The 21,145-nt window shown below is 44.3% G+C and overlaps 1 protein-coding gene across 1 annotated transcript in view; it reads right to left on the reverse strand.

The window, feature by feature from the left end:
- The window catches only part of ppargc1b (peroxisome proliferator-activated receptor gamma, coactivator 1 beta), a gene marked incomplete at its 5' end in the record, with an annotated part of 94,509 nt that overhangs the window by 15,278 nt on the left and 58,086 nt on the right, over nt 1-21,145 (reverse strand). Inside the window, 2 exons of the mRNA XM_084041916.1 lie at nt 6,318-6,518; nt 9,279-9,467. Of these exons, the coding sequence (XP_083898042.1) occupies nt 6,318-6,518; nt 9,279-9,467 (390 nt within the window). The remainder of the gene's footprint in view (nt 1-6,317; nt 6,519-9,278; nt 9,468-21,145) is intronic.

Consider the following 21,145-nt stretch of genomic DNA (forward strand, 5'->3'; position numbering starts at 1 on the left):
GGCAATAGAAGAATAGGGCTGTAAATGAGACGGGAATGCAATGGATGCCTTGCTGCTCTGTTAAGCTGTATGGAGTTGGGCATTAGGCCCACTTCTGGCACATAGGCGGCGATGACAAACAACACAGATGCAAATGGGAGATAGCGCTAGAGGTAGTGCCCCAGCTGGGATGAATACAGTGTGGGAATAGGAATACAGATGTGATGGAAAAACTGGATGTTTCCATTACTGTGGTAGCACCTTTGCAGTGCTCAGGCTTAGAATACCGCACAGATATGAGGAACCGGTGGCTGTATGCGTGATGTTGTCGTCTTCCAATACATTACACTTGGGTGGGTTCACAGTTTCAAGATGGCAATACATACAGATTTGATGCTGTGCATGTCTCTATGGGAGCAATGTTATTTATTTTCTTGCCTCAAGGACCGTAAATTCTCCAGGATTGTAAAAATCAAATCATGTGGACCTCAGGATCCACATGAGAAAGGTGTGGCTCCAATGTGGATGACAGATCTATCTATCTATGGCGTATGACTCCAAATTTGGACAACGTTTCAGCCCGAAAGAACCATTGACTTACACTCTAGCATTAAAGCTAAATATTTCACAAAGTATTAAAAATGTGGAAAAATATAGGAAACACATGGGTGAGGTCAAACATGTCCTTTTGCATCATCCACGATGCGCAACTATGCATCCAATGACGCAAAGCGACGCGTTTGACGCCATATTGGCCATACACTCTCGCATTCTGCAGAGAAATACACAGAAAATATACCGGTAGGCCCTATTTAGATGATCTATGGCCCTATTTAAACGGTCTAAAACACAGTGTGCAAAATGCATCGGAAGGTGTCCACGCCAATTTTGCTAGTTAGACAGCGCGTTACTAAGCCTCTGAATTAGTCGTGGGTGTTTTTCAGAGTGTCTGCTTCCTTTCCTTTAAAAAGCAGGTGTGCCTTCATATTAGTACATTGTTAATTAAACAGGCCGATTGCAAGCCACTGTGGATGAAATGGGTTTGGATGTAGTGCTTTCGATGCAACCGATGGATGCCTGTAGTAACTCTATGTTTGATTATCAAAATTACCTGATAGATATTTCACTTATGGGGGGGGGCTCTGCTACAGTGTCTTGGTTAGGTGATTCTGCATAATGGCCCTCTGAGCACACTGTAAAATTCTCAGCGTTCATTTATCCACTTATATTAACACTGAGGATTTTTACTGTGTATAGCTGTGCCAACTTGGCTCTCTGTGTGATGATGCTGTGAGTGGCCATTGAGAAAAGTGAAGGTTTGTGTCTGTTCGCAGCACTGAAGAGCTCTGGCAGAGTGTGGATGGTTTAGAGAGGGTCCGGAGGTATGAAAGACTACTCTCTCTACTCCAGTCTACTCTATTCTGGCCCGGGTCCAGGGCTTGGCTGCACTGGCTCAATGGATGCCTTGTTCTGTGGATGGACACACACAAGGATGGAGCACGCACGTGTGCGCCCACGCATTCACTCACACAGGGGGACGCACGCACGCACGCACACACACACACACACACACACACACACACACACACACACACACACACACACACACACACACACACACACACACACACACACACACACACACACACACACACACTAGTTTGTGAGGTCAGCTGCAGTACCAGCTCCAACCAGTAGAGGCCCCCCTCGGCTTCCAGTCAGGCAGAACAGATGAGGGCAGACTGACAACTCTAAGAGGTTTACACAGTCTGGTGACACCAGCCCAATGTCACTAATGGAAACACAACACTGACAGCTTGTGTGCGTGTGTGTGTGTGTGTGTGTGTGTGTGTGTGTGTGTGTGTGTGTGTGTGTGTGTGTGTGTGTGTGTGTGTGTGTGTGTGTGTGTGTGTGTGTTATAAAACAGTGTCTTCTAAAATACAAACCATGTCTTCTGGTGCTAGTGAATATGTGACCTGCTTGACTGAAATGGGACGGACGCTGATTAAAATTGTCGAAACAAAAAAACGATTTCAATTCAAATTCTTGCCGTTTTTCAACAGCAATTTCGTCCAATTGCAAGTTGTTGTCCAATTCCGATGTTAAATATAATATAACCATGTAAATGTAGGGTGTCTTCGTGCTAGCGGAGAATGGATTAGAAGGCTCCGGTTGAAAGACTTTTGTCATCTCATTTGTCAATGCGTTACAATGAGGGTGTCTTTTCCCTGTCAAGGCAAGTAAAGACAATAATATCTTTGGGACTTCTACAGACTATCAGAGACCATGATGAAAGAGCTGCTAACAAACCGATCGCAAGATGTGTCTTGTACTAAAATATACTGTATCAGTGTTCCCCGAGCAAGGCACATCATCATAGAAAAATTAAGTCTGCACACTGGATCATGCTCCCATTGTGACTTTAATTAATTACCACCAATGTGGGTGACACAATGTGGCTGATAGTAGCCAAGAGTGGCCATGAATAGGCCTGGACTGAATGCATACAGCATTTGAACCAATCCAATGTATTACATGTATGACATACTGTATACATGTGCCAGAGCTATCACTGCATCTCTAATTTAAGTGCAAGACAGAGGCATATTGGGGGACTTACTGTACTGTATACCAAGCCTGCTGCTCTGTTAAGAGTATACATTGTCTGTCGGGTGGAAACCTAATATGTCCAAAACTGTTACTTTTCAGGATTCAAAAAGTAGTAGATCTTGCAAGCTTGAAACGCGTCACTTCGCGCCGCGTTTCAAGCTTGCAGATCTGCTACTTTTGATACTTTTGTGTGACCCTCTAGTATGATCAAATAGGGCGTTCATTTCCGAAAAAACACAAAAAGTTTGAATATGGAGATAAGGTTTCTGCCCGACAGCAACGATATGCATGATGGGAGATTCCCATACTGTATACTGCAGGTAACAGTACGTACGTATTAATTCAACTAAAAGTTAGTTTGTAACCAACCACGCCGCCACTCATCTTGTTTGACCTTAAAATGTTTTTTCTGACTAAATACAAAAGGTGGAAACCAGGGAGATTAGCGAGCGTAACTGATTAACCAGCCTACGCTTGCTCTTATTTTGATGTGATTTGACTGATAACCTGCCAGAGCGTTCGACAAGGTCATGACGCGACATGGTCATGTTTGGAATTAAAACAGTAAAATGTTGACTAAGCCTACTGGCTGTGCCCTGCTCCATTGTTTGCACCCATAACAATACCTGCACAGCGTGGGTCAAACGACTCAAAAGAAGTCGAAAGACCGGTTCCGTCCGTTTATGTCTGGGTTTTTACAGCATCGCTCCCTTAAACACTTAACTGTTAACCACTTTAAACCTGGCGGGCCAATTTAAAAAACACAAAACAATTCTAAACAGAGCTCATCCGTTAACTAAAACATTTAAGATGAGGTGCTGGAGCTGAAGAAAAACAATGTAAAAGAGAAAAACAGCTGCCGCACACTGAAAACACTGTGCAGATATCAGGGTTTAATGCAAGTTTTTGGTCGTGTGACCTTCTTCAGGCATTTCTTTTTCTAAACTAGTGAAAACAGCAGATATACAAGCTCACAAACGAGCCACGATGCAATGTATTGTGAGCTTGTAGATTGGCTCATTTCACCATGAGACACCGTCATAAGCAGAAGTATGAAACAGGGCTTAAGTGGTTAACATTCTATTAACATTCTGTAAACATTCTTCATTCAAGGATTAGACTCTTATTTTTGGTTTAGGTCTCTGCAGCCCATCACCATTTCCCATATCTGTTTGAAGCTACGTATCTAAACTCATCAAAGTCATCATCATTTCCACCAATTTGAGAAGTATGTCCCTTCCCTCCAGGCTATTTTTCTTCCATACAATTTAATCTCTGATCTGAACCATACCCTGTAATGTTACTGCCATCGGCTGACCGCTGTAACTGTTGTTACTAAGGGGCTCAATTGGCCGTCTTCGATGACTTCCTGGAACTATTTCAGTTGCTACAGGCAGCGGCAGCTTAGCGCTGAACATTCCTCTGTGTGGAACTCTGTGAACCTCCACTGATTTGGGAGGCAGCTCGGTTTTATAGCACATGACTCGGTGTGCGATAGTCAAAGGGTCGCAAAGAGCGCAGCTCACTGAATTTACACTGTAAGGTATTCAGCCCACCAGTGTTATTCAAGTCCATCGCACAATAGCATCTTTGTAGGCCGAGACTAAATGAGGCTCTTTTCAAAAGCAGAAGAGGAGCAAGACAAGAGGAGAGACCGCTCTTGCTTATATCACTCTGAAATCTAAGGCAAATTAAGGAAGTGCGCTGGATTTATTCTGACAACTTAAATAAGGATGCATTACAGTACCTAATCATAAGCCATCTATTATTGTGAAATAGCTTCCTACTTCAATTAAGCTCCCGAGCTGCTGATTTTCCCTGCCTGCATTCTTTCGTGAGTGGGGAGAAAGAAGTGGAAAGTAGGGCGCACTATTCAATGTAACGACAATGAGACGACAAACTGCTTCCTATGAGTTCGAGATTATTTTGGTGTTGTGCTCAGGTGCAGACTGGAGCTGATATATGGAAAACAGCATGCAGAGAAAAAAAAAAAACTGTCTTTCTTTTTCCTTAGAAGTAAGGTTCAGGGAATGTTTTGTTAGGGAGGGGGGGGGCAGGGGGCATCTCCCAGCTCTGTGTGAAAATAGGGGGCACAGGGAGAGCACAAACACACATAAAGCACGTGCTGCCATGGCACAGAGAGAGGCCACATGCGCCCACATGCACACTCAGACTGAGAAAAACACACCAGACTGGAGGAGAGGTTAATGTGTGCCTCAGTACTGCCCCTCTGTACTGTTAGCTTTTCAAGGTAAAGCCAGACTTTGGACCTCTCAGGCTAGCAAAGGTTATAGGAAGGTGAGCAAATGCTAAACAGCCTGAAGCACAGTGGCAGTAAGCAGCAGCTGTGGCACAAGAAATAAAAGTGCACTGTGAATAAACAAAACAAAAAAAACAATACAAAAAGTCCAAAATAAGAAAACCTCTGACATAAATTGACAGAGAACAGAAGCAGGAAATGAATATCTTGTAAACAGGCAGAAGGAAGTAACGACGGAGGGAAGGAAGTAAGGAAATCTAGGAAACCACATGGTAGTGGAATTTCCAGAAAGATTACTTCATTTGGACAATTGTTCATCCTTTAGTATATAGGCTGTCTGTCTGTCTTTAATGGGACAGATGGCTTCGACCGCGTTCAAGTAGGCTACTGACGTCAGCTGCGCTACATACAGTAAGAACCCACTGCTGTGTCCAAGGCTTGTGATATGTGCTGCAATGTTAATTTTTAAACACGCGACGTTCATGCTACCTTTAACTGCATATCACCACATGGCAGTCGACGTGTACACGTTTACCACAAAATGCCCAAATGCCCATCCCTAACTACTGTACCGTGTAACCCATAGGGGTGTAAGAAAACATCCATACACTTGAGTATTGCTATATTATGTTAGTTGTTATGCCAATAGAGAACCGAAGTCCTGACGTCACTCCCACTACCCCTGGAGAGAAATCTTAGATTGCGTCATATTAGAACTTTGTTCCAAAAATAAACAAACCACCCTGACGATTTTGTCAGTTCATCCATCTGACTCTGTGTCTTTTATGATATTGAGTTACATTTGATAATGTCTGTATTTGGGGGGGAAAAAAACGAATGTCTTACCTTTTGGATAAGTTAGTACTTTTTCACCGTCAGTTGATGCTTCATATCCATATGAATACAATTGCCTGGTTGATTTGTTGATTTCTGGAACACAGTTCTTATATGACGCGATCTAAGATTCCCCTATGGGATTTTCAAGAGTAAAAATAACGCTGTGACCCAGGGGGATAGCGCCCTCTAGCGTTAGTGATGTCAGACTTCGGTGCTCTATTAAACCTCCCCACAGATTTCTGTGGTTTACTGTTGTACCTACTGGCTCACCTGCCAGTGAGGAGCCCTCACCGGGAGGACATACAGTAGTACCTCCATCCTACTCCCGTTCAACACCCCCCTGCCCCTGCCAGTAGGAGTTACATATGGTTGTGTGTTCTTTATACAATGTGCGATTTTTAAAATCCCAATATATTGCCTTGCTTACAATCTTAGAATATATTGAATCGTAATGTATATGGGGATACGTATTGTGTCGCCAGATCTTTGCCAATACACAGCCCGAGTAACCCGGAGGTCAAAGATGTGACCCCTGTTGATGTTCCTTATCCAGTGTGTTCCGTCAGTCTGGATAATATCCTAAACAAAATGGCAAGAAATGGCCTCATTTGAATGAAGAAAGGGCCCTTACCAGAGACGGGTCCTCTGACTCCGACCCTAGGGACTGACTGAAGTCCCCCGCGTCCAGAGGAAGGTCGTCGTCGTCTTCGTCTTCCTGGTCAGGCTCCTCCCCCAGGGCGGGGAAGACAGAGAGCCCGCCCACCTCTGCATCCACCATGCCATCGAGACTGTCGGTCAGGGCGGCCAACAGAGCCGCATTCTCCTCTTCTATCTGTAGGGGGTGATGTACAGGATAGCCAGTGAGTGAACTGGGAACTATGCAGTCTTCTACTGTTGGGCCCTGAACAGCTCTAGCCGTCCAGCTATGGGGTTAGGCATCTAGCTCAAGTGCACCTCGGGAAGAGTACTGCAGATGCATCTAACATTTATAAACCCTCAGTACATACAGTATGTTTCCCAGCGCTGAGAGGATAAAAACGTCAATGGTACGCTGTATGCACACAATCCTCTTCTCTACTAAGCAGTGTGTATTTAGCCCGCCCGCCCTGTTGTCATCACCACAAAATAATACAGTATGAATGTGTGAACTTGTGGAAGGGGGGGCTGTAATGTTGGGGTTTGAGCAATCTGTGTTTAACGATGCTTTGGAAATAACTGTCCTCAGTCAAATTTATGGACAAACACGCAAATTGGTGGAGCACACAGGCATACTGTATACACATTGAGAGACACACACAAATAGAGGATACTCTACTGTGTACTGTATTTATGCTTGGGAATAACTGTCATCTGTTAAATGTCACAGCTGAAGTTGCTTGGTGTGTAACAGAACAGATAGATAGATAAGATTGCTGACACAGACTTGTACTGTACATGCAGTGAAATGTTTATCTCCTGTTCTGCCAAAAGTATTATTGACACAAGATATTACATAATTGAATATGTTTAATGGGTTAAATTGAAATTAAAAAAGAAAAAAAAGACCTGTTACCTTTAACCACTTTAACTCTGAAGTCCCTATATACATATCACTCATTATACAGTAAGTGAAAATGTAATCTAAAATAGCATTTAGCATTTAAGCTCACAATGCACTGAGATATGAACTTGTAGATTGGCTATTTTCAAAGAAAATTCAAATATATATATATATATTTTGAGAATAGGGCTTACATGGATAAAAACAGAAGCAGTTAATGCTATTTGCCTTGACCTCAAACAACAGACTAAGGAGTTATTGACAAAATAAAGGACATATTTGTCTCCAACAGCGCTCAGAGGTTACTGTAATTCATGTTTCCTCTCTCTCCATATTTATCAACAGTCTGTCTCTGTATCTCTCTCTCTATCTATGCCCTGCAAGGTTAAATGAAGTTTAATGGTAATAGGACCAATGATCAATGACTTCCCTGTGTGGTTTTCAAACTCTTACCAGTCGCCTGAGGGTGGTGTGTGTGTGTGTGTGTGTGTGTGTGTGTGTGTGTGTGTGTGTGTGTGTGTGTGTGTGTGTGTGTGTGTGTGTGTGTGTGTGTGTGTGTGTGTGTGTGTGTGTGTGTGTGTGTGTGTGCGTGCGTGCGTGCGTGCGTGCGTGCGTGCGTGCGTGCGTGCGTGCGTGCGTGCGTGCGTGCGTGCGTGCGTGCGTGCGTGCGTGCGTGCGTGCGTGCGTGCGTGCGTGCGTGCGTGCGCGCGCATATGTTGGGGAGTAGTACATCCAAGCCCCAATCCAATGAGCCATCTATGATCCCCACCAACCCCCGCCCCCCATTCCCACGACAGACATAGACACAAATCAATTCCGACATGGGATTACATCCAACGAGCTACAGTAAATAAGTGGCGCATCGATGGACAACTGAGACAGGGGGTCTGCCCCACTGTCCACCTGTCTGTCTGTCTGTCTGTGTGTCTGTCTGTCTGCCTATCTGTCTGTCAGCTCATAAGTCCATCCATTTGTATTCTGTTTTATTTATAACCGAAAGTCTGTGTGTCAGCCGACCGTCTGCACCAGTGTGTTCATCCAATCGATAATGGGAGATACTGAGAGAATACAATACGCTGGCGGCAGGTCAGAGGGGAGTGCTGAAGGAGAAAGAGAACGAGAGAGACAAACACAGGGAGAGGACAGGGAGAGAGACAAACAAAGTCAGAGACAGATGCAGAGCGTGAGTGCTTTAAGTATTATGGAGAGAGACGAGAGAGAGACAGAGAGAGAGAGAGAGAGAGAGAGAAGGATATACGCGGAATCAGAGACGTCACATACAGTACATGGAGCCATCAGGGCCATAATGTCTACTGGAGTTAGATTACGCTACCAGCGATCTGTACCTAAACACTACTTTGTGTCTTTGATTTTGTATTCTTGATTCTTGTTTTTCTCGTTCAATGGGAGCAGGGGAATTCACCAGCATTGGAACGCTATACAGTATGTACGATCAATGAGCCTGGGTTGGCTTTCGAAACCAGAGCAAAACTAAAAGGGTATTCCTTGAAATTATCCAATAACAACATGCGATAATGGAGCCTGAGGGCGATTCCGTCTGTAGATGTAGTTGATATGGGTCTGACCTCTGCTTAATGGTGTTTACTCAAGCTGAAGGTGATTTCAGTTGCCCCAGTAAGGTTTTATCTTTTTTTGGAGAGCACTTTAGCCTTGTAGCAATATTACACACACATGCAGCATTATCAGGGTGCCCTGAATGCTGACCCTGGGTAGGGTCAGGCAGTGCATCTTCCTCAAGGTATATAGTTATTAGCTACCTTTCTGCATCTCAAATAAGCTTGCCATCAGGAGAAATTGCCTAGCTCCTGTAATAATAATAATATTAGTAATAACAATAGTAGTAGTATCCTACTGCAGAAGCACTAGTTGCAACTTGATAGCAAGTCTCCTGTCCAACAGTAGAAGATAGCTGTACCATGAATGTATGCAACAGTGTGAATGTGCAGCAGCACGTTGCTGTAAAACGGCATCCATACCGACTCAACTTTGACTGAACTAAGGGTTCGAGACGTGCCAGGCCCTCAATCTCACCTCGAAGAGTTCGTCTGCTGTGCTGTAGTGCAGTGTGGAAGCGGGCGAGGCATCAGAGGGCTGGTCGTTGCACCAGTGTAGCTCGCTGAGACAATTGACGCTGTCAAAGTCGCTGGCGTCCAGTTGGGAGAGGTCGATGTCCGGGAAGTCAGCGTCCAAACGGTCCGAACACACCTCCTCCTCCCCATACTGAATGGATGGAGAGAGCAAGAGAGGGAGAGAGAGAGAGAGAGAGAGAGAAGGATAGTGAGGTAGAGGTTAGTCAAAGATCAGGATAAAAGCACATTTTCCAGGCAGGTTGTTTTTTGAAGTACAACAAATGTACATCAGTAACATAGTAAATGCAAACACAACTGCCAGTTGTGGAAGCAGGACACATTCACAATGTTCGTACAACCGTTTTGTTTGGAAATCTGCCTTTGCAGTTGGACAACACATTCAGTGTCAATTCCCTAATGTAGCTCAGTGGATAGATCATGGCACTAACATTGCAGTGTTTTAGTGGTGAAAAAAAAATCCCTATGAGTATGTACAGTACAGTACATACAATACAGTATTTTGTAGTATGGCTCAGGAGGTACAGCAGCCATCTGGGAGCCAGAACGTTTCTGGTTCCATTCCCAGCTCCACCTGGCTGCATTTTTAAGTGCACTTGAGCAAGACACTGAACCCCTAACTGCTCCTGATGAGTAGGTTTGTGTCTTGCAGCAATGGTTGCATGGTTGCCTCCACTATCGGTGTGTGAATGTGTAACACGGAATGTGCAATGGCTCTTTGCCGTGTGTGTGTGTGTGTGTGTGTGTGTGTGTGTGTGTGTGTGTGTGTGTGTGTGTGTGTGTGTGTGTGTGTGTGTGTGTGCTTGAATGAAGTACATTGTAAAGCACACATGAGTGGTCAAAAAGACTAGTAAAAGTGCAATATAAAGGCAGTCCATCTACCCTTTAGTATGTCTGTATGTATGTATGATGCACGGCATGCAAGTCATTTGTATGTATGCACTTAAAGAACTGTAAGGCACTTTGGCTGAAAGCCTCTGCCAAATGGTAGATACAGCACATGATAACACTGCTGACTGTCAATGTCACTAGCTCTCAACAACTTCCCCCGCATCTCTCAACAGCTAGTCATTACAGATAATGAGACTTCCACCTTGGGATGAGAGCTTGTCCACCGAAACCAGGGTATCTTTCACCCACCAGCACGATAGAGAGAAAAACATTATGTGGAAGAATATCTTTAATTGTGACACTTTTCATCCTCAATATTTCTCACGGTGTTAACTTAATTGATTTCACATGTAAAAAACCCTTGCATGGTTGCCCTCATGCATCAACTGTCAATTTATATTAAATACCTTCATTCAGGAAGGAATCAAACGCAGAATACAGAAGCAACAGGTGCATGTGGGGCTGTCATAATAACTTGACGATTAACTGTCACACAAATAATTGCGATTAATGATTTAATTGTGTTTTTGGTGTTGAACATTGAACATGATGACGATGATGACGAATATGCAAAAATAATTATGATTATCTCAAATATTTGCGATAAGGTGATTATGTAATAATTGTGATAAGCCTAATTGCACGTGTTATGATAACAGACAAACACTGCACTCGGTAATCAACGCACTCTCAACCAGAGAGAGGAACTAATTCAACCATTCATGAAATACTAGGTCAAAGTTCAAAGCTGCGCATGCATGTGTAGCATTCAAAACATCCCCCAACACCCATAGCGGTGGTGTTGTCTTGTTGTGTTGTTTACATTGCAGGCCATACTTTTTTTTAATTTGATGACCGGCGGAGTCTCCAGTAGGAGACTCAAATGCAGGTTAATTGAGTGTCCTACCGGAGACTCCGGTAGGACACTCAATCCGGTCATCAAATTATTGGTTTAGGAATAAGACAAAACCAAAAAAATGGCTTCATGAGTTGTGTAATTGAAAATAAGTCATTTTTTGGGTGAACTACTCCTTTAAGCGCTATATACTTCAAGAATTCGAAGTTCAGAAATGTTTTGGACGTTTTGGAAGAAATATGTCTATAATGACATGCCCAAACTAGGGATGCCAGGAGGAGGTTGAAAGTGGGGTTATTTTTGGTACTGCACTGTGACCTGAAGTGAAATGGTCTTCGGGATCACTGTGCAAAAGCAGAATCAGAATGTTCAACCAATTGTAGTAAGGCAAGTAAATAAAGTCCATAAATAATGGTGACCGGTGCAAAATCGTGTTCTTATGGTGGGGATCGCATGCACATGATATACATCATCAAAAACTGTGCCCCGTACAAAGGTTCAACACAGTACACAATATTGTATTCTGTCGGGTGGAAACCTCATAATGTCCAAAACAGTTACTTTTCAGGATTCAAATTCAAAAATAGCAAAAGTAGCAGATATACAAGCTCAAAACGTGTCGCGCTGCCCGACAACAGCAACGATTTCCTAAGACAGTTCATTACAAATAGTTGAACTGAACTTGCTCATATCGATACACAGCCAAGGGGTCTGTAGTGCCGTCCATGTCAAAGGAAGCACGAGCAGCATGTTATGTTACATTACACTCATAAATTCCACACATGTCTCTTAGTCACTGACTGATGCTGTGTTGCATGTGGCCAAGACTTCTGTGGAAAAACATCCAAAAGTCATTTCCTAATTCATACTTCGTCGTCAGTCGGTGGGCCCTCACCAAAATGATAAATGATTTGCAGTTCATGAAAAACAACCATACAGTTAGTACTGTAGGTTGACCTTTCTAGATTGTTCTTCTTCGGCACCACAGTAGACACTGTAGCAGGGAACCAGGGCTAAATAGCCTCTGCTTTGCTTTTATTCTTATAGTATGCCCTTTTTTAGGGTTGGGATCCTTTAGGATTTTAACGATTCCGGTTCCTTAACAATTCCCTCTAAACGGTCCGATTCCGGTTACCTTTAACGATTCCTAGGAGGTTCCAAATGGACCCTCACATGTCTGTAACTCTGAGAGTGTACAAATGGAACCAAATGGACCCGTAAGGGTCATTTGGTTCCATTTGTACACTCTCAGAGTTATATGGTGATCCTTGAATTAAACAGTTTAAAAAAACACTGGTATTGTAATTGTGTTGCAGAAGCAGACGTGAAGTCCACATAACCAGCTCTGACAGTGTCATAAAAACCTGGTTTCCGGAAACGGTTTAAAATGTGATGGAACCGATTCCGGTTCCTCAATGTTGGATCCGGTTCCTACCGGTTACCGGATCCCAACCCTAGCCCTTTTTGTCATTGGAATCTCCTCACAGAGGGCTGTAAAAATGCGTGTGAGAAAAAATGCATGCGCCACGTTGTTGTTGCTCACACGGCAACAACACACAGACAGGAAGTGTTGTGGATGTGAATGAATGAGGAGGGAAGTCCCTGTGCTCTCTGGAGGGAGAGACGTGGGGGAAAAAAAGAGACATTTATGGCAGGGAAGGAGAGAGAGGGAGGAGAGACATGGCGGGAAAGGAAGAGAGAAGCAGTAGAGACACAGAAAGAGATAAAGAGATGGAAGGGAGAGAGAGAGAGAGAGAGAGAGAGAGAGAGAGAGAGAGAGAGAGAGAGAGAGAGAGAGAGAGAGAGGAAAATAAAAATGCAGGAAAAGAAGGGAGTGGGGAGGGTCAATCAAACTACTGAGGGTTTTGGAGAGAAAAAATTGTGGGCTCAAGCACTGTGTGTGCGTGTGCGTGCGTGCGTGCGTGTGCGCGTGCGTGCGTCTGCCTATCTGTCTGTCTGTCTGTCTGTGCATGTATACTGTACAACAGGAGACCACAGGATCGATGTCCTATTCTATGTATGTTTGATGAGCAAAACCAAGTGCTATTACAGTGCTACACATTACACACACACACACACACACACACACACACACACACACACACACACACACACACACACACACACACGCACACACACGCACACAAACCACGTATACACACACCCAATCCACTTCCATTCCATTCATCTAATTATACTGGCCAACAGGGTCAACTGGTTGCACACACACTAGCCTCCACTCCAAATCATACTAAAGTAGCCGTTTCAAACATTAAGCGCCGTTCAGTTCACCCGCTGCATTCCAACAGCCTTACAGACTGCTACCCATGTTGAATGCACCGTGTCATTTTGACCTTGAGAAAACACCCTCATTTACTGGACATGCAGGCATGCTCTCTCTCCCTCTCTCTCTCTCTCTCTCGCTCGCTTTCTCTGTGGCTCTTTCTGTCAGTCTCTCTTTTTCCTCTTCTATCTCTCTGCATTTCTCTCTCTCTCTCTTTCTCTCTGACATAAATTAACCCATTACAACCGTCGGGAAAGCTTCCGTGTCATTTTAGATTTTTGAATTGGCTATTAAAAAATAGCAGATATACAAGCTAACAGCGCGTCACTTCGTGCCGCGCTGCAAGCTTGTACATCTGCTATTTTTGAACATTTTTGAAAAATCTTGATAGTGTGAGAACTACTGATTTAGAGGGCATTTGTAGAATCGGCCTCGGGTCTTAATGGGTTAGTGATGTTCTCTTACCCCACAAGCACACACACACACACACACACACACACACACACACACACACACACACACACACACACACACACACACACACACACACAGTGTGGGTGTTGAGTGTTGCACACATGCAACACTGTACTTTCAACTCAATATGCCACAAAATCAGCTGGAGTCAACCCAAAGCCTTCTTATCACTAGAATACCGTGTTCCATTTATTATCACAAGGCCGCTTTGATCTGACACCTCACACAACCCCTAGTACTATGTGTGTGTGCAGGTGATTCATAGTACATCGGCTGGTGTGTGTGTGTGTGTGTGTGTGTGTGTGTGTGTGTGTGTGTGTGTGTGTGTGTGGGTGTATGGGGGGGCCTATTTGGATCAAGGAGTGGCTCCCATGAATTTACCATTTATGACTTCATGAACTGCAGAAACAGTAACAGGGTGTTCTAACGATCAAAGAGTCTGATCTTCACAGCAGACCTACAGCCTAATCAATGGAGGGAGGCTGGATGAGGTGGTCAGTCATGACGGGAGAGATAATCAGGAGGAGAGAAGAGAAGAGAAGAGAAGAGAAGAGAAGAGAAGAGAAGAGAAGAGAAGAGAAGAGAAGAGAAGAGAAGAGAAGAGAAGAGTAGAGAAGAGAAGAGGGATGAGGACGCCCTCTACTAGAGCTCCCCTATAGCTTCCACTCCCTCCCTCCATCGCTCTCCTTCTCATTTACTGTATCCTCCTCTTCCTTCATCCCTGCCTCTGGCTGCTGATGCAGGTGTGTGTGTGTGTGTGTGTGTGTGTGTGTGTGTGTGTGTGTGTGTGTGTGTGTGTGTGTGTGTGTGTGTGTGTGTGTGTGTGTGTGTGTACACACACATGTGCACACCGCTTTTAGCACCCAGCTCACATCCTCCTCACGTGTGCCTGACTCATGTTCCTCACTAACACACACACACACACACACACACACACTTCTCTATATGATCTCCCCGTTCCCCACCACTTCCGTCATCCTCCTCTCCTCTCCTCTCCTACTTCCTCCACTTCGATTACCCCCCACCCTCATTTCTCCGTCACCTCCATCAACTGTCCTCTTAACCCCCCCTCCACACGCACACACCCCCACGGTCTCTCCATCTGTCTCTTCCTCTGTGCAATATCCGAGAACGGCGTAATCGATTTCAACAAAGTCTCACTCGCTCTCTATTGCCAGGCAGGCTTTGTCTCGCCATTCCCACCTCCCCTCAACCCCCTCTCCCTCTACATCCCTTTCTCTCTCTCTCTCCATCTTTACCCCCTCTCACCTTCTTCACCCCTCTCTCTTTCGCTCTCCATCCTTTCCTCTTCGCTGGTCTTTCTCCCTTAATCTCTCTCTCTCCCTCTCTCGCTCTCTCTCTGCGCAGATCGCTCTGTACATCAATCAATAAAAACAACCTTGGGCATGGGAGGTTGAAGGTCACTCGCCTAACTGACTGACACACACACACCTCTCACGCAAGCTACAAACACGTACATTACACGTGCCAGGGCAGGGATGCACACAAGCACGATGTGCACTCAAGTAATCGCCATGTCCACAACACAGACACACACACATACACGCACATACACGCACGGCTAATATGGCTAACGCCTTTGCTCTGTGTCATGTTTGTGACAAACGTGACCTCCTATCAGCCGCAGTCACGCCCTTTCTTTTTCAGCGGCGTGAGCGACAAGAGAAGATCACATACCAGTGAGACACACAGCCTTATACGTATGCTGCTGCCCTGCTCTGTGTCACCCTCTCCTCTCTGTCGCACATGTACGTATGCACCGCAGTATGCATACATGGGCAGGAATGCTGCATGCATGCATCCATACGCCTGTACACACAGAGCAGATACACACAAGCCCGCATGCACTCGTGACTCGGATATGGTGTCAAAGAGGCTTCGCAGCTGGATAGCGACAGATGTCATGTGACGTATGTATTTACAGTACAGTATGTCTCACAAGCAAGCATGCTGGCACACACACGCACGCACACACACACACACACACACACACACACACACACACACACACACACATGCAAAAGGAAACAAACATATGGTAGTCACATTTGTAGTCATTCCCTCGTATGCACCCACAGCACAGGAGCACATTTGTAGACATTCCTACCATGTCCCATTTCTCTCTGATATACCAGGCATCAGCCTGAACACCCCAGCAGCAGAATGTTAATGTGAGAAGGCAATCAAAACGGAGTAGCCATGTATAGAAGCGTCTAAACTGCTGCTGAATAGTGATGGAACTGGAGGTCAGAAGGACAGCGCTGTGCTTTTTCCTAACAACTGCAGGACATCAGTCCTACCAAGAATAGGGAACATTTGTCACTATTTGAGTTCTTGAATTCACTCTCACATTTCCCCCGTTTTAAAGGGCCTTTAAGTACACCCATTTGGTGGATGCTTTCTTACAGTGTCCTAGGGACACACATATTCATTTTAATCCGTAAAAATAGGAAGGTTAATTTTGTGTTGCTGTGTTTATGGCAAAGGTTGACATAGCCACGATCTCTGATGGCCTTTACAGTATGCAGATGAGGCCTCGAGCACACTGTAGCCTTTACACTGGAACTAGTGCAGGCCTTGGACGCATGTTATAATAGCACAACTAGAACAACCAGGTTTGGCTCACATTGTGTTGATTTATCATGGTGATATGTTGGTTCAAGTCTGCAGGGTTCCATTCTCAATTAAATAACACAAGGCTTACATTACAATTAGGGATGAGATTAGAACACAATTCATCTTTGGTTTGAATAAATGATTCTAAACGTGTCTATCTATTTACAATTTTACAATTTAGGCATTTAGCAGACAACTCATTAGGCATTCATCCAGAGCGACTTACAGTAAGCAAGGTAAACACATACATGTACAATGTACATAGAATGCAGTGAGACATTGTGTAGTGCCTCAGTAATCTAGGATCATAGCTAAACCAAGAAGCTATTTAACCATGAATCCATAGGCATACTACACCATGGCTTAAGAAGCATAAAATATGGTTAATTAAATAGTTGTGCATGAAACTGAACTTAACCCATTAAGACCTGAGAACGAATCTAAAAATGTTTTCTAAATCCTAAAAGTTTTTTGAAAAAATATGAAACATTATTTTCCACGATTTTTCAAAAATAGCAGATCTACAAGCTTGTAGCGCGTTTGGCTATTTTTGAATAGCCTAAGAAATCTTAAAATTACACAGATGCGTTCCCGGTCTTAATGGGTTAAGGGGTTGCGTTACCTCAGGCGGCAAATAATTCTAAGTTCAACGAGTTTAAAACCCTACAATTTATAATATAAACTGCTGTAGTGTTCCCCCCTCCCTTGAGGGGGGTTAAGAAAAGATAACTCAGGGGGACTTCATTTGTGGTTATTCTCAGCCTTGGCAACCACAGTAAAAACCTACTGGCCCATTCAGGCAGAAAAAGGCCCCGCGGACAATCACGCATAAAACCTGGGTTATTTATAGGCAGCTTGCATGTGGGAAGAGACATTTCTGCTAAAACCAGCTGTGGCGCGTGTAGACAGCGCTATCTAGGCTGCGCGACAGCAGTGTGTAAATGAGTTGTTGTCCAAGTAAATGGAGATCACAAGCTAATCAATACTAGCCAGCACGTCCTGCATGATTATAGACAGATGAGTACAATACGCAGTGGCTCAACGTGATGCAGGGGACACATAACGGGCACATGGGAAAATATGGCACTGCACAAGATCTTCAGCATTCACAAAACGTTGTTAGCTCACACATGGGAACATATGGCATTTAGCATGACATAAATTATAAGTTTAAAGTGTGGTAGAAGGGAGAGAGATGGAAATATGGGGTAAAATATCATGGAGTTTGATGAGACATCCAGTATTTGAAAAATATGACACCTTAGGCAGTTCACTTAACAACTTTTAGTTACTGGCCTGAAAAATGAAGCCAGTGCGGAACCGTCTTAAACCTGCATTCTATTTAAAGCGGCAATCCATAACCTTCACATCCTCAGTCATTTAAGTCCATGGTAAAATATGAAAAGTAACAGCAGACTGGGTCCTGAGGACTCCAGCTGAAACACACGTTTTTTTTTTTTTTTACATACTCTGAGCAGCACAGAACATGAGATATTCACTTCTTTCACCCATTTGTATTTTGGAAAATGAACTCGGTGGTATTCCAACAGCGAGTGACCTGCCCTTGCTGTAGATTAACTACGTTATGTAAGGTCAGTCACAAGACCAGTCATGTGTCGTTCAGTCCCAGCTAGTGTTTCGTCGCTGTGCCGATATGTAGTGGCCAACATACACACACACACACACACAGTAAGGTGTACAAAGACATGTGCATGCACTCACAAGAACCACACACAGTAAGGTGTGTACACACACACACACACACACACACACACACACACACACACACACACACACACACACACACACACACACACACACACACACACACACACACACACACACACACACACACACACACACACAGCTCCACGACCATACAAGGTCAACCCCTCAACCCCCTTGAGGTTCCCCTCAACCAGTGCATAGGAGAGTACAAGGGGTTGGGACCTGGGAACTACCATCACATCAACTCTAAAGGCACAGTGTAGTGTAGTTTGTGGGGTGTTTGTGCATCCAACAATCCAAATGTAACCAAATGGGACACTCGGCCCGGGTGCATTTGGTTACATTTGTAGCTGAGTTACAAAATGAACACAGACAATTTCACATTGAACAAGTCAGAGGGGCTGTGGTACTTCTAACAACTTAAAATGCATACTTGTCTTCTGACTGACACTTCAGTGAGTTACGCTGAGCCAATCGTCCATGTTGCGCATGAGAGCCACAATCCGTGTACACACACACAAACAAACAACAAACAAAATATTTGTACAGTCGTAAAAGGTTCAGCTGTTAAAGCCAACATTTCCTCCATTATAAAAAAGAGCGAAGAAGGGAGGGGTTGATGGGTCAAATAAAGGACATGTGACAGACTTACAGCTCACAGATGTGATTCATGGTGATGAGAGCAGAGGACCACAGAGCCATAATCGCCTGTGGCCCCAGCACACCGAAGTGTCATAAAAGATAGGGAGCTCAGCATGGGGGCTGTATGTTAAAGTCTCCTTCTATTACACTGACATTCTCCTGTAAGTCACCTTGACAGAGAGAGATGGGTTTTAAGAAAAAGAAAAGTGAGGTGGGATATTAAAGTTTCCGTCGGTAGCTTTTACGCCCTCCCGCTGAGATTCGGTTCCCTGTGTCTTCTGCATTACACCAAATTTCTACCACAAGGCAAGTGGGCGTCCCTTCATTGGAGGTATATGCTACTGGGGAATCCGTCCCCAGGGAGACCACCTCCAATCACAGCAGATGTACTAGTTATATTAGTTTAACTTACTCTACCCTACAGGCTGGTAAAAAAAAACATTTTATTCATTCAAATAAATCCCGGATTGCAGCTTTTAACAAAACTGCTTACAGTGAGCGAGCAGGTAGGAATGAAGGTCGAAGCTCAAGAACACTGTGTGACAGGAGACATGGCTCATGTGGCGGACACTTTAGTTATTGCGGGGATCAATCCTGTGACCTTACTGTTACAGGACGGTATCCCTAACCATTGGTCGACAGCGCCTGCCCCCACCTTCCCCAAATTCGCACACAAACCCCCCGCTTTATCGCACCACGTCGTCGCGGGAACGCGTGACATAAAGAGACGATAACGCGTTGAAGTGAACACTCGACTCACAAGAGGGTGCTCAATTAGAACATGGATCAATATTCGTTATCATATCAAAGCAGCGCTCTCAGACTCTGAAATCTCCATGGAGGCCTTGATGTTGGAGAACAAAAAGAATTAGAGTAGAAGGAAAAAAAAATCTGTCTAACACAGACATTCAAATACATTAAAAAAAAGTATAACTGTGAAAGGTGCTAATGGAACAGCAGGCAACTTTAATGTTCAAGTATTCTACTTGATCCTCGGGCTTTGACCTTGCTCCGCTGTGCTTTGCTATCCGTTGTACGACAGAAATAGCAGATCTGCTATTTTTGACGCGTGACACCGGCATTCGATGAAGTATAAATCAGGAGAGGAAGAACACAGAAAGACAGAGAGCAACAATATGAACACGAGAGGGCGAATGAGAGAAAGAGAGATGCACAGACATAATAATGAGACAAAGACAAGGAAGGGATAGAGGAAGGCGGAGAACAAGAGAAAAGATGAAGAGAAGGGAGACGGGAGAATTGGTGTTTGGTGTTCATTTCACAAAAACAGAACTGTTCTGTACAGAGAGAGAGAGAGAGAGAGAGAGAGAGAGAGAGAGAAGACAGATGGAGAGAGGGAGTGTTGGATAGAGATAGAGAGAACATAAGAAAGAGATAGAGACACAGAGGGACATTGTGATTACACCCCCGGTGGGACTTCCCTCCTTCCTCTTTTTGGCTAAATGAAAGAAAAGAACTGGAGACTGGAGCGCACCACTTACCTGCACGAATCTAACAATCTGGGCTTTGATAAGAACAGTCAGAAAAGGCTGATTCATCCGCTATGCTGCAAAATCCCCACTCTCCACTGTTCATTTAACCACTTAACCCATTAAAACCGGGAACGCATCAGGGTAACCACTTAAACCATTTTTAATGCCATTCAAAATCAGCAGATATACAAGCTCATTGGCTATGAGCTTTTGTAGATCTGCTATTTTTGAAAAATCATGACAAGTTGTGCAAATCTTTGAATATATCATATTTAAGCAAACATTTTTACCTCAAATCTTTGCTTCTGGGATTTTTTTTAGATGGGGGTCCGCGGCCCAAATACATACTGTAATTTTGGAGGTCCTTGACATGACAGTTTGAGAACCACTGATATAGGATATATAGAAAACTGTTATAGGATTTAGAAGACATTCGTAGAATTGAAACCTCAGGCCTTAATGGGTTTAACTCCAGCATCCATATTCAGGGAAAAATTTCGCAGGAAAATAGCTGATCGACAAGCTCACAACGAGGCGTGTTCACTAGCAAAGAGCCCTGAGGGTCTCCACTCAACAACATATGGGGTTCTGTGCCAGCTGTTTGTGTGAAAGAGGCACTGAAACATAGAGAACTGGAGACACACACACAGTGGTGGACAGAGGTCATCACTGGAAGAAAGGAGCAAACATGCAGACACGCGTGTTTGTGTGTGACTGCATGTGTGGTTCTGTGGTCCTGTCTTCCAGTGTGTTTGTGGTTGTGTGTGTTTGTGACTGCATGTGTGCTCCTGTCTGTCAGCATGTGT

The sequence above is a fragment of the Gymnoscopelus microlampas genome (assembly GCF_963454915.1).
Source record: "Gymnoscopelus microlampas genome assembly, chromosome: 18".
Classification (NCBI taxonomy): domain Eukaryota; kingdom Metazoa; phylum Chordata; class Actinopteri; order Myctophiformes; family Myctophidae; genus Gymnoscopelus; species Gymnoscopelus microlampas.